The 14,392-nt window shown below is 36.7% G+C and overlaps 2 protein-coding genes across 3 annotated transcripts; both read left to right on the top strand.

Moving 5' to 3' along the window:
• The first annotated feature begins 82 nt into the window (after positions 1-82).
• LOC113542209 (toll-like receptor 13) lies at positions 83-9,406 on the top strand. Of its 2 annotated transcripts, XM_026939568.3 has the most exons (4): positions 83-2,878; positions 3,333-3,541; positions 6,003-6,111; positions 7,802-9,404. In XM_026939568.3, exons 1-4 carry the CDS (start codon positions 341-343, stop codon positions 7,811-7,813), a joined length of 2,868 nt encoding a protein of 955 aa, XP_026795369.3. In that variant the 5' UTR covers positions 83-340; the 3' UTR covers positions 7,814-9,404. The 2 variants fall into 2 exon arrangements, with proteins under 2 accessions (XP_026795369.3, XP_053089904.1); XM_053233929.1 differs by lacking the exon at positions 3,333-3,541 and having other exon boundaries at positions 7,802-9,406.
• A 1,523-nt stretch (positions 9,407-10,929) lies between these two features.
• LOC113542308 (protein S100-A13) lies at positions 10,930-14,176 on the top strand. Its single transcript, XM_026939727.3, has 3 exons — positions 10,930-10,984; positions 11,885-12,049; positions 13,704-14,176. The coding sequence occupies exons 2-3, from the start codon at positions 11,921-11,923 to the stop codon at positions 13,836-13,838; spliced, it is 264 nt and encodes an 87-aa protein (XP_026795528.1). The 5' UTR covers positions 10,930-10,984; positions 11,885-11,920; the 3' UTR covers positions 13,839-14,176.
• Positions 14,177-14,392: the final 216 nt, after the last annotated feature.

Raw genomic sequence — 14,392 nt, 5'->3', positions numbered from 1 at the left:
GACGAATAGGTTTTCAAAGGGTACAGGTTTCTGTGAAGAACTTGAAGTACTCCTCTAGTACCATAAACCTCTCAGTCCAAGTGTATTTGTTCTCACCACTATTATTGTACTCTTGAGTTTATTAAGTTGCTGCATGGGTGCTACACTAACACAGTGTATGTCCTTCCTCAAATGCAGTCTACATGATGTAAATAAAACTCAAGTGAAAAAAAAAAAGAATCCACCCAATCCTCGGTGGCTTTATATAAGTGAAGTGTTCAGTCTGAAATTTAATGCAACCACAAGGATGAAATACTGCTCTGATTAAAAAAGAAAATAGGAAAACTGTTTGGCTCAAAATATGGGTATGTATAAACAAGCAACTGTGTCTTCATCTCTGCATCTCTGCTTGAGATTCAGTCTATATTTCAGTATGTCTAGTGTTGTCACTGCTCTTATTAGTAAGCGCTGCATGACTTTTGATGAGAATCTCCTCAGTGACATTGGAACGTTTTGCCATCATCAGCCTGGGTTTGGTCCCTATGGCGAATGCAAAATCTTAGACTTCCAAAAGGATCTCATGGAGATTGAGGCAGGAATCAGATCTCTTTGCATTTACAGTGATGATACAGTCATTCCAGCCAGTGCTTTCTCACACCTTACAACCTTGGAACGTCTGCAAATACGTGGATATAATCTCAGGAGGGTTCACTCTGGTGCCTTTTCCGGCCTTTTCAACCTTAAATATCTGCGTATTATTTTCAGTTCCTCTGATTGCAGCAATGTTGAATTGGATACTCCTGTGTTTGCTGGATTGGATCATCTAGAGGAAATATCCTTAAAAGGATTTCAATTGTCTAACATTCCCAATACCACATTTGAGCATCTGGTTAGTTTAGTTAAACTGTCTCTGGACACCATTTGTGTGGAGGAACTTGTTGAGGTTTTATGCTATGTCCCAAATGAAATGTCCCGCTTAAAATACTTAGAGGTGAGTAACAGTGGCATCACTTCCATCAGAAACAGAAGCTGTCCATCATGGCCTTCAGCTGTACTTGCAGGAATACAGGTTTTAGATCTTAGTCAAAACTCTGTTAAAATAATTGAGGCCAGCTCTCTGGCAGTGTTTCAGAACCTTTCAAGTCTCTCTCTAGGTTTTTGTGGTCTAAGGCTGGGAGAAATTTGGGAATCTGGAGTTGGAAAAGTGAGCAATGTTGTTTTTTCTGGAACTATATTAGAAAAATATTCTACAAACTGCAAAGACATGTGCCAGCTAGTTTCTAACTTGAATCTTCACTCTCTCGAGCTATCCTATGTACTCTTAGATTCACTGTCAATGGAAGATTTAAAAGATTGTGGAAAAGATCTTACAGTGCTTGGTATATATAATTCAAAAGTCCAGCTGCTGGACCCAGCATTCTGGAGAAGCATAGCAGGAATACAGGCAATGCATTTGGTCAGCATGGCATTGACTGAAGCCTCATTCTGTGTTGCTGCCAATGGGACTCTTTGGAATGTAACTACTCTGAATCTAATGAATAACCAGCTAACAGTAGTCAAAACACACCAGTTTGTTTGCACCCCTCTACTCGAGCAGCTTCTACTTAATGAAAACGCAATTACGACTCTAGAACCCGAAGCATTCAGTGGTCTTCGTCATCTTAAGATTCTCAAACTTAACTCAAACAAGATCAAAATGCTTGCTGCGAATGACTTTCAGTCTCTTCGATCTCTAGAAGTTCTGCGTATTGATGAAAATGTGATTGAGAACATTGAGGATGGGACATTTAGAAACCAGAAGGAGCTTCGTGAACTTGCATTTGGAAGGTTGGAGTATATCTATACATTACATCTGAACATGTTGTTTTATGGTCTTCCCAAGGACATACAGTATCTCAGCATTGATGCATATGTCGGGACTACACTTCTTTTGGGAAATATTGGAAGACCCAAAGGAAGCTTCAGATTTGATCTAAATGGATTTGAGCTCAAAATTGGAGAGAACTATCCTCCCTTTCTGGAATCTGTCCGAGAGCTTAAGCTGACTGGACACACGTTTTTTATTAAGAACGACTTCTTTGTTCCTTATTTTTCTCATCTAGAATCTTTAGAGTTTTCAGGTGATCCTGAAAGGGTGTTCATCAATTACACAGGAATCAGCAATTTGCATTACCTCAAGCGTCTCAAACTCGTCAATCTTAATTTCTCAAACCACACCAATCCTGGTATGACCTTCTGGAATCTAAAACGGCTACAGATCCTTGTACTCTATAACTGCCATCTGAATTTCCTGACAAAGATGATGTTCAGGGATCTGCACTCACTGGAGCTGTTGCATCTCTACAGTGTCAAACCACTAATCCTACAGGATGGGATGTTTGATACCTTGCCAGTTCTGAGAGCTGTGGTGCTTGACAGAGTGGACTTTCGATGTGACTGTGAGACTGCCTGGTTCCTAGAATGGGCACAGAGCACACGAGCACAGGTGATCAATCTGCAGCAGCAGCAGTGTGTCTGGCATTATCAGAAACTGAATTTATTGTCCACCATGGAAAAGTTATGTCAGACAGATGTGCAGTACCTGTGCTATTTGGGCACTGTCAACATCATAAGTCTGCTGCTGTTAAGTGCTCTTAGCTATCGCTTTGCATACTGGCCTTGTGTTGTCTTCATCTTCCGACTCAGAGGTTATATGGAGAGACAGTTCGGTAAAGGTTGGCGGAGGAGAAGGCAAAGGCGCAGAGGGGATGGACTAGAAGCCGAAGAAGACATGAAATATGATGCATTTGTGTCATTCAGTAGCCGTGATGAAGCTTGGGTCTTGGGGGAGTTGGCTCCAAGGTTAGAGGAACAAGGCCAACCCAGGCTCCGACTCTGCTTGCACAGCAGAGACTTTGAGGTAAGACACATATGCATTAATTAAACTTTAAAACAATGAGAGTAGTTTTTAATAGATATTTATGGAGAGTATCATAGATGATAGCAAGTGAATCCTCATGGTAAATTATGAGCTGCTTTTTATTACAGTGGCTGAACCGGCACTGGTGCTAATTAAGATGCCATAATAGTTCAAGCAGCCATGTTATGAGTTATGAGCAAAAAATGAAGGCCTGGTAATAATATTTTAGACATACCTTTAAACAGGCCACAACAACTTGCCTCTATTAGTATTTTGACCTGAAACTATGAGAAGTGTTTACAGCTCTAAAAGGACTAATTTCCTAGAAGCCATTTAACTAATACAGCGATTCAGTACATTTATGCATTTAGGTTCCAATACATTGAGCTGCGCATTAGTACAACAGTAGTTTACTCAAATGGTGCTTATTTTGTTTTTAAAACCTTTTTTTTAGGTGGGAAAGGGAATTGTCGATAACATTGCAGAGAGTATTTACAGTAGCCGGCGCACGGTGTGTGTGCTTAGTCGCCAGTATCTGCGAAGTGACTGGTGCAGCCTGGAGATGCGAGTAGCAACACACCGGCTGCTGGAAGAACAGAAACATCGTCTCATTCTCATCTTTCTCGAGCACATCTCCCCATTTGAGCTCAATACTTTTCACCGGTAAAACCCAATCATTAAGCAATTACAGTTTTCTTAGCAATAGTAAGCAAACTTGGCAGTAGTTTTGTGTTCTATCAGCATTACATTCTAGTCTTTACACTGTCGGGTATAACTAGGTTTACATTAGTGTTTGCATTTTTAATTTCAGTCTTTACAGTTCAAATGTTATCAAAAACTATTTATTTATTTACATGGGAAAAGGAATGGAAAAGAGAAAGTACACCCTCCTTCAATGCTAGGGTCTAAATAACAGTTGTGTGGTTCTCACCAACTTCAGAAAGAACCTCGCGTGACAACAAAAATACACAACAGATTTCAATACGTAGTCATTTTTTCCCAAAAAATAAATTAACATTCAGAAACCAACGTTGTTTCAGAGAAATTCTGGCCCACTCTATGTTAAAACATTGCTTCAGTTCATTGGAGTTTGAGGGCATTCGTTGTTGTGTTTTTTGTTGTCACCTGAGGTTATTTGTTGATAGAAGTTAGTGAGGACTACACAATTGTTAGGTCCTGATAAATAAAAACATAGAATTGAAATGGGTGTACTTTCTTTTTCCCCTGACCGTACATTGTGCCTCTCCTGGATAAACTGAAACAAAAGCAGCTGAACAGTTAAATAAAAAAGAATGAAATAAACAGTGAAATAAGAGTAACATACAGACAGGTGACTAAAGATAAAAACCAGTGACATTGTTATGTTTTTGCTGGTTTTGGTCACTGCAAATCGACACAAAGTTCTGACTGACCACCATTACATGAGGGCTCACTGAATGGTTTGATGAGTGTAAAATGATGTAAATCATATGATATGACTTTCATGATCACTAGACCTCAATCCAATTGAACACCTATGGGCGATTTTGGAAAAACACTAGTTGAGGGAATATCTTGTATAAAAATGGTATACATCCAAATTGAAAAGTCTTAGAAATGTATATGAAAATTTTTTATTGTCACTCCTCATATGACAAGAGTGAAAACACTAATATCTATCAGGCTGTGGTCCTGAATTATGTAATTGCTTGAGAGGCCGTGTCCAGCATGTAAGGATGTAATCAGTCTTGAAATAGCTAAAGAAAAGTCTTAAATAATAATGTAAAAAAGGTTAGGGTTTCAGTGGATCCAGAGTCTATCCCAGGAACAGTGAGTGCAAGGCAATGAAGCACCCTGGACCAGACGCCAGTCCTGAACAAATGAAATGTGTTTTCCTGCTATGTACAGAGTACAATGTGAGGTTCACTAAGTACTCTAACCTCTCTCCATAAGAAAAAAGACCATATTTGAAGCACCCAGTTGTATAGGGCATTATCTCAAAGCTGAAAGGCACTGTCAACATGTGACTAAAAGGATAGATGAGAACTAAGGATAAGACTTCATGCTGAGTCAAATAAAAGAACCCTGGGAAATCCAATCACATCACCAAAACTAAGAAAGCCTTATCTTTCCAGGAGAGTGCCCCAACTGCAAAGTTAGATAAGTACTGTGTGTGTGAAAAACTTGGTTTGAATGTACAGTACTGTGCTAAAGTCTTAGGCACATGCAAAGAAATGCCGTAGAGCAAAGATGCCTTCAGAAATAATGAAACTAAATGTTTCTACATAAAAAAATACTATAAAAAGCAGTAAACAGTAATAAATGAAACAAAGTCAATATTTGGTGTGAGGATCCTTCACTTTAAAAAAAAAAAAATAGTAGTCTCTGGTACAATTTGTGCAGTTTTATAAGGAAATGAGCTGTAAGTGTTACTGAGCATCTTGCAGAAGTCTTCTGGAGACTTTGACTGTCGCACTTGCTTCTTATTTTTGCAGCAAAACCCAGCAGCCTTCATTATGTTTTTTTATCTGAAAAGTGTCTCTTATGTAATATGCTGCTTTCTTTACTGACATACAAACATTTTTCTGTAACATTTAATTTTGTGCTGGAAAACTAATGTTTGGAAATCTAAAATGTTTTTGTACTGAATCAATAATGTAGAAGTCCTAAAATAAAAATCTATAACAAAGTTTGTACTAAAAAAATAGAGTGCCTAAAACTCTTGCACAGTACTGTATAAGGAACAAGTTGTCAAGTAGTTAAATAAGTTTTATTTAGTTTTATATTTATATAGTTTTATTCATCTGAAATGCAAATTGAGCTGATTCAGTAGGATTACTATTAATTTTATCTGAGATTAAATACCAAATTTAAATATGGTTTTCTACTTAGGAATATGCTAAAAATGAAATATCTCTGTTTAATTTCAGTGTGATGTTTTTACCAATTTTTTTATTCTAAATGATGTTACCATTTAGTAAGTCATTAGTAGAAAATGACCCTTTGGCAGTAATATTTGCAAAGGATTCTTGAAAAGCAGAATCATTCAGGCCTGTAATAATTTAAGCACAAACAAAGTAAATTGTAAGTTTGTAAAAAATATAATTTACACCACTTAATAAAAAAGCTGTGTAACTTTTCATAGCTTGGCCAAGCTGGTGAAATCACGCACATATCTGGACTGGCCACAGGAAGAGGGGGAGAGGATACACTTCTGGGAACGTCTGAGAAGAAACATTGCTGAAGTGGAGATGGTGAGGCAGTCACGCAGACATTTCTCTGGTGTACTCTTACTACATACGGTCAATAGAATGATCAAATTTGGTGCTAGTTTTTAGCACTTCTCTAGTAGAAATTCTAGACATAACAGTTACAGCCTAGCATGAAAACAGCTAGCATGCATTTTAAACAGGATGAACCAGGTAAAAGTTGTAAAAGTATGTCACAGTAGAATATTTTTCTCAAATGCCAAAATAGCATTCATAATATTTATATACGCTGAAAAAAAATTACATTTATTACTAGGTTTAACTTTTGTGAAGCATCCTCCATACAAGTCCCTGTAAATGAGTAGTTACTATGGACATGATAACGTATTAGAAGGAATGCATTAATATAAACATGTGATTTAAATTACAGCTGGCACTCTTGTCAGAGCTGCTGTTATAGAAAATTAATCAACACTGTCTGACCAATCAGATTCAAGAATTCAACAGCTCTGTGGTATAACAATAATATTCAGTTATTTGGAAGTAAGTTACTGTGCGAAGAATGAACAAATTAAATGTGTTGTTTGAGAGTACAAACCATTAATTTAACATGTCCACTGTTTGCATGTTTTGCCTTGAAATTACATGTGACAACTTGTAATGAAGTGCAGTGTGTGTTCTCAGCATGCTTTGGGGCCTGTAGCCAGTCAGAGGGCCTGCAGGTTATCAGAGAGAGAAGAGGGAAGGCAAGCATGCAAACTGAGCCAAAAAGTTCAAATTAAAGTAGAAACAGTGAAAATTATACAACAGTTAGTTCCGGTCCACTAATTTGACTGGACAAGTGGCATTCCAGGAATGCTGATATTTAGTAAAACTGCATGGGGATATTTCACTCCACTTGTCTGTGTTCACTACATAAAATTCCAATTCAAGCAGTAGTTCTTTATATTGCAGCCATTACTACACTTACTACAGGCTATCAGTCTGTCTGTGCATTGCATGGCAAAACACAACACTCTTTCCAAAATATCTGGCCATGTTGTGTCTAAAAGGTCACTTACTCTGTGTTAAGTTCTTGTTTATAGAACTTTTGTAAAAAGCAGTATCACACTTTCAATCATGCTCTTGTTTTTTTCTTCTTCTTCATTAGTGGAAATAGATCCCAAAGAAGCCACACTCACTTTAAAGCACATGGGCTAGCTGGCTAGCTAGCTCGCATTGATTTGTACATTCCCATTAAAGGTGTTTCCGTTAAAACTGGCTTCCCTTTTTCCTTTTCATCTTCATCTGATCTTCTTTCATACTTTAAGTCAAAAGTTTTATTCCTGAAAAGTATCATTTGCCATGTCTGCTGACGATGTCACTAAATCTCCTCCAGTAACAGTTTCCAACTAGGAAGTGGAAATTTACATGGCGAACAAAGACAAGGAGAGTGATACACACACGGTGAAACTTTCCAGTGCGGTTATAGGAAATATAAGCATTCTTGGAACGCTGCTCAACCAATCAGATTAGTGGATCAGAACTATGTTTTATAATCAGGAATAATGCATAAAATGAGTACTACAAGACATTACTGTCCTCACAAAGTAGTGAGTTAGGGATAATAATAATAATAATAATAATAATAATAATAATAATAATAATAAATGAAACTAGGGGTAGAAAGAGAAACATATCCGTAGACTATTTTATCTGGAGTGTTTAATAGGTCTTTTTTCTTTTTCTTTTCCAGGATGCTCCGTGAAAACAACATGTACCACCATGTACCATGTACCAAATGTTGTGAAGACAACATTTAGATTTGGATGGTGTATGCAACAAATGATGAAAATAGTCTAAATGTTTGTATACACAAAATCGTAGAACAATGCAAAGCTAATTGTCAAAAATTATTTGTGTTGTCCACTTTAAATTTCCAGCTTATTATTCAGTTATTCATTTGAAAGCATGTTATTCAGTATTTATCATTAAGCATATATGATATATTCAGTAACAAAAAGGGGTTTAATTTACACTGATTACATTTTCAATTCATTTTTTTTCAGAAACTTCTGTGTAATTTGTCTTCTTTGTAATTTGTTAATAAAACTTTAACCATGCACCATAATGATTAGATGAAGCACTGACTAATTTTCATAAATAAGGAATTTGAATAATTATGAGTATATATAAGAATTCTAAACAAATATGAACATTTAAGCTAGCGTTACTAGATGACCAAATAAATGCTTGTAGCTAAAACAACAGCACCAGATACAGTTCAAAACTTCATTTTGGGAATGTTAAACACACATTTAACAAATATCAAGCAGAAAAAAGCTACAACTATATTAATTCAATGCAATTCAAATCACTTTTGTACTTGCATGATTATTAGACTCACCAGTAAAAGTTTGGCTTTAAATAGGTTAGTTTTGTAGATAATCACCAGAGCGAAAGAATAACCTGAGGACAATTCATGAAGAAATAAACTCTTCACAACGCTCTGTACAGAATTCACTTAGAACTGGAATTTAATAAAAATTGCATGTGAGAAGACCTACCAAGGCTGTACATGCCTCTACACAAATGTAGTTTTTCAGGATTTCTTACTTCCTTTCATCAGTTTGTTATTTCTGTTATATCTATTAATGTTTTTTCATTTGCTGTTATTTGCTGAGCTGGGAATATTTGTATGCATAAATATATTGAATAAGGAGAGGATTAAAACTTGTCACTTAATAGAAACCTTCTCTGTTTTTAATGACTTCATTAATCACTCATCTGCTACACAATAGTAAATATGATGTTGAACCCTGCTAGTTTTCTCGAAGTTTTTATTTCCATTTCCAAGTATTGACATGTTTTCAGTTCTGCTTTTTGTGGCTATGAAACTTCATAAATACCTCACCATAAAACTGCTATATCCACCCTCTTTATAAGGTAGCATATAAATATAAGCAGCTTTCTCTCATTTCCTCTTTATTGAAGAGAAAAAATATTTTTGCGTTATAATTTAGGTACTGTGGACCAAGATTCCTCCAAAACGATGTGAGAGACTGATGAACTCCTACAGAAAAACATTTACTTCAAGTTATTGTTGCTGAATTATAGGGTGTATATATTTTTTTTCCTGTTTTCTGATTGTTGGTTTACTTTTTGGGGAAAACTACATATTAAAATTTGTCGTTTTTTGTTGTCACCTGAGGTTATTTGTTTATAGAAGTTATTTACTGACTAACTTGTGGAATTTATTTTGGTTAATTCATATACCATTAAATGAAATGCAACAGGAAGGTCTCAAATTTACATTCTAGCACATTGACCATGATGCATTCTATAATAAAAAAAAATTACAAATTCAGCCAAACCTGAAGAGATCAGCGCTCAAGTTCAAATTGTTAAGGATTACAATAACTAGATTCTTTATTTTTATTTTTTTGCAAATGTGTATCTGTGGAATTTGTATTTGAGCCATTAAAATGATCTTTTCACCCACCACTGTGGCAGATAATTAACAGTTTCATCAATAGTAGATGAGCGGAGATGTTGAGGTTGTTGAGGAACAGTGTTAATTGTTTACATTTGTTCTGTACATAATATACAGTGGTGGCGTTAGCTTATTGTTTAACAGAACTGTTGTGTTAACTGAGCAGTTGAGCAACCATTAATCTTAGAGATTGGTGTTGGATCCTGTACAGTTTGGTGCCCTGCTTGTTCTTGTCCTTTTTTTGGTATTACTCCACTTCCAAGCTCATTCACCAGTGTTATAAAAATAAGATCAATGGCATCCAGAAATGGAGTCAAACAAAATATACACTATAAGACCAAAAGTTAGTTGACACCTGACAATCACAACCCGTATACAGGCCTTCTTCAAACTGTTGCCACAAATTTGGAAACACATAATTGTCTAGAATGTCTTTTTGTGCTGTAGCATTTAGATTTCTCCTTCACTGGAGCTAAGGGGTCTATCTCTAACCTGTTTCAACATAGTAGTACCTCTGTGTGCAAAGCGAGCTTCATAAAGACATGATTTGCCAAGGTTAGTGTGCAAACTCAAGCAACCTACAGAGCGCCAACTCCTCACCAAGCCGTCTTGCCTTACAACAGTGCCTGACCTCACTAATGCTCTTGTGCCTCAACAAGCACAAATCCCCATGGCCACACTCCAAAATCTAGTGGGAAGCCTTCCCAGAAGAGTGGAGGCTGTTATAGCAGCAAAAGGGGGACCAATTCCATATTAATGCCCATGGTTGTGGAACGGGATGTTCAACCTGTACCTGAGTGTACCTGAAGTCCTAGAACAAAAATCAAACACAAAATAGAATTTAAAGATTCTACTAAAATGTAATGGTATATGTTTAACCCAGGAAAGAATAATTGGAAGGAGCCTTATTTGGCATTTCTGACATACACATTCCATATAATCAAAGCCCAGAGAATCACTAGCATAGACTACACTGTGACGATTAATAGCTGACAGACTAATACAATTAGCAGTTTTTATATATACGTTTAACTTTTTGGAAGACATGAGCTAATGGTTAAAAGGAGGTAAGCCAAGTATCTAATACCTCCATACCACTGGGCATACTAAATCTTTTCCACTTCTTTAAATACTGGTGTGACAATTTATTAGATATACCTGATATATACTACATCTAGACATACAGAATCACAGAGATCTCAAAAGAGGTTATACTTACATGAGGTCAGTTTTTTTTTCTTTTTCCCTTCATCAGTGTATCATGGAAAACTTATGCAATCATAGGAAACATGGCCATGGTGAAGAAATCACAGTTAATGACTAATTCATTAACTGTGACTTCACACATTTGGAAAAATGATGGGACACACTATAAGAGGATGAAGTATGAGACTCATCTGTCCAAGAGAACTATCACAACGGCTGTGTGCTGGAACTCTTCCTCTGGTGAGCCTGCTTCGTTTTCCTCAGATTATTCTTATTCTCATTATTTAGTAATGTATTATGTAGGTTTGAAACTTCTACTGTGACTATGGAATAATGAGGTTAAAAAGGAACAGTCAAGTGATAATGAATTAAAGGTATCTATAAGAATTTCTGGTCTACAGATTAATCATTTCAGCAGAGGATGCCTCCACTTGCTACTTATGACCGCGACTAACCACGTGCTTACTGTATATTGGCACATATGTAGGTAAAATGTAAAATATGACATTGTGATGTCTTTTATTTATATTATTTCATTTTGCCACTCTCCTTTAAGTATTACTTAATGCCTGCTCACTGCTGTGGCCAGCTCAGCCTTGCTGTTAGACTGATACTATAATAGCACGGGTATCTTGTGACCATGTTAGTGTTATCTCAAAGTATAAAAATTACTTGTGTGTTTTGTTGCTGTCCTAATTCCTCTCTAGCAGAGGCTTAGCTTCATAGTACTCTAAGACTCTGACCTATTTGTACTAGCATGAGGATGTTTTTGATGGAGACTGTAAAACACTTTAGTCACTCTGGATAAGGGTGTCTACTAAATGCTGTAATTTTAAATGTAATGTAATGTAAATGTACTTGGAATTGTGTACTTAAACACCAGGGTGAGTGAAACTGAATGCTTACTCAGTAATGTATTACTAATGAGTGTATTACAAAGATAATTGCAAATTAGAACATCTTATGGCACTGCTGCCTGTTAGAATAGCCTATTGCTTAAATGTGTAAAGCTGTACAGTGCCTCTTGTGGTGACATCTGGTAGTACAAGAAAGTGTTAAATGTCAACTGTAGAACAGGAGTTCTTATTTTACCAGCCTGTTGCATAAATGTAACACACACTCTGCTGTGCTCTGTGCTAGACTCCCTGTCTGCTTTCTCTTTCAAACGTTTCTTCAATGGAGGCTGCAATCAACACTCTGGTGTCTCAGTTTAAGGCCTTTGCAGGGAAGGAAGGCTCCAACCACACATTAAGCAAAAATGAGTTACAGAGCCTGCTGACCTCCCAGCTGCCACACTACACCAAGGTACTTTCACTGAAACCATGGCTGAAAGCTTACCATGTCAGGAGTGCAGGAATGGTCTGATTTTAATACAACTTACCTGCTAAGACACATAATAAACCTGGTCAGAGGGGCTTAGAGCAGGGATATGTCCAAACAATTTCCAAATTATGTTACCTCTTATTCTCCAGGACCGGATTTGGGCTCGGGTTCAATCTTGGAGCCCCGCTGCCAAGCAGAGGCTGTAGTTTCCTACTGCAAGAACACCTGATCCAACAGATCAGCTAATTATCACACTTTTCATGCGTTGGCTTAAAGGTGTTGAGGAGACTACCTGAGAACATGTCCCAGGCTAGAGCTGCGTGGGCTCCAAGAGGATCCAATTATGTGACAGACATATTTAATTAAAATATGTTGGTCCAAAAATATGTTGGTTTTATCCCAGTCCTGGGAATTATAGATGATGGGTCTATATGAAGTGCATTCCTAGGGTGCGGTGTTGAATAAATAGAATAGTTTCTGAATGGTATCAGTGTGCTAGGTCTGCTTTCAGAAGTGTTGGAATTTATCCCGGTGTGCTGACTAAGCTATACTGGGCATGCACCATGATACAAGGCAGAGAGCCATTACCACCCAAAGACTATTTTCCAATAACAGCACTTACATAGCAATTTGCCAACAATTATAATTTTTTTATCAATTAAAGAATGACACAGAACGATGCTTTTTATTCATTAACACTTAATGTTGTGGAACATCCCTGAAATGAGTTTGTTTCTGTTCTCGCTTATGCTATAGCAGTTACAAACAGTCATTCTCTCACCATCCTCTCTTTTTTCTCTCTCATGAATTTAATATGACAAAAAAGCAACTTGTCATGTTTCTGAGAAACCACAAAGCCCTCTGTCCTGAAGACTTTCCCATGCCAGAAAAAAAGAGCAGACACTGAAGAGTCTTTCCAGAAAAGCTAAATAAACATCTCACAGAAAGCTTCACCAGATAGATAGATAGATAGATAGACTGATTGATGTACTTTATTGACCCCATAGGGAAATTCTGGGAAAAATTGTTTATGTGGAGCATCTCCCATACAAGTTCTTGTGTTATGTTGTTACTATAGAAACATTAACAGACTAGAATAAGTGCATTAATATAAACCTGTGACTTAAATTACAGCTGGAACTATTGTCTGAGCTGCTGATGTTGAAAATTAATTGATGCCTTCTGAGAACTGAGTATGGTATTAAGCTGTCATATAAACTCACCTAACCTCTTATAAAATCCCAGGACATGCTGTTGGGTATAATCCTTACTCTTACACATTCTTCCTATTAATTTCAGTCTAGTTACTGATTAATATGCTTTAAGATGAATTGAACGAAGCACTAACGTACTGAACAGTGTTATTAATCAAAGTTCGTGGCCCTATATATTCACTAGAGGACAATGTAGAGCACTCTTATGAATAGTGTGGAAATAAGGGAGTGGTCTGAGTCTTGTTTCAGCAGATCTGTCTATTTTAAATTATTACAAATTAAAGCTGAGGTAATGTGTATGTTTAGATTAATCAGTCAACCCCTTAATCCTGAAGTTAAAAACAGAATGTTAGAAAAAAAAAGTTTTCAAATTATACTCAACGCTAACTAGTTAATGCAATTGTTTTTTTTTTTCCCTGCAGAATGCCAGTGACTCATCAGTCACTGACCAGCTCATGAGCTCCGTAGACAAAAACAATGACGGAGAGCTGAGTTTCCTGGAGTTCTGGCAGTTTATCGGCCAACTAGCAAGCACCCATGGGGGTTTTAACAAATAGCTGCTGTTTCTATTGTTCTCTTTTAAAGTGATTTCAAAATGATTCTTAAAACAGAGTGTTTTCTATCAGAGAGAGGTTCCTTTTAGGAATCTAAAAAAGTCTAACTATCCAAAGAACCCTTGAATAATCTTGTGATCTTATATCTATGTGCTTAGAGCTGTTGCTTAACATGAAGGTGGACTGGTTCTGTAAGTTACAGTCTCATTAATTGCAATGCACATGTTCTAGTTAAGTGTATTTTGGTATGTTGAGTATTTTAAAAATGTGACTCCCCTCACTATCTCTTTCACACTGTCTCTTCACTGTGTGTAAGACATATATAAATATTTCAATTCAAATCCACTGAATCCTTTTTCCAGGTACAAGTTTGAACACTAAAAGACATGGCTGTGTACTCTCTCTACCCAACCTTACAGTCCTTCTCAATATTGAAGCTAGAATATTGAGAAACTTCTTGATGAAACACTTAAGGTGTGGTGCCATGAGAAATGTTATAAACTTGACTTCACATGTTTCCACTTGCCACACACACACTTGCCATGGAATGTGCAGCT

This window comes from Pangasianodon hypophthalmus, chromosome 1 (genome assembly GCF_027358585.1).
Source record: "Pangasianodon hypophthalmus isolate fPanHyp1 chromosome 1, fPanHyp1.pri, whole genome shotgun sequence".
Lineage (NCBI taxonomy): Eukaryota > Metazoa > Chordata > Actinopteri > Siluriformes > Pangasiidae > Pangasianodon > Pangasianodon hypophthalmus.
This window is presented reverse-complemented; position numbering and strand designations above follow the sequence as displayed.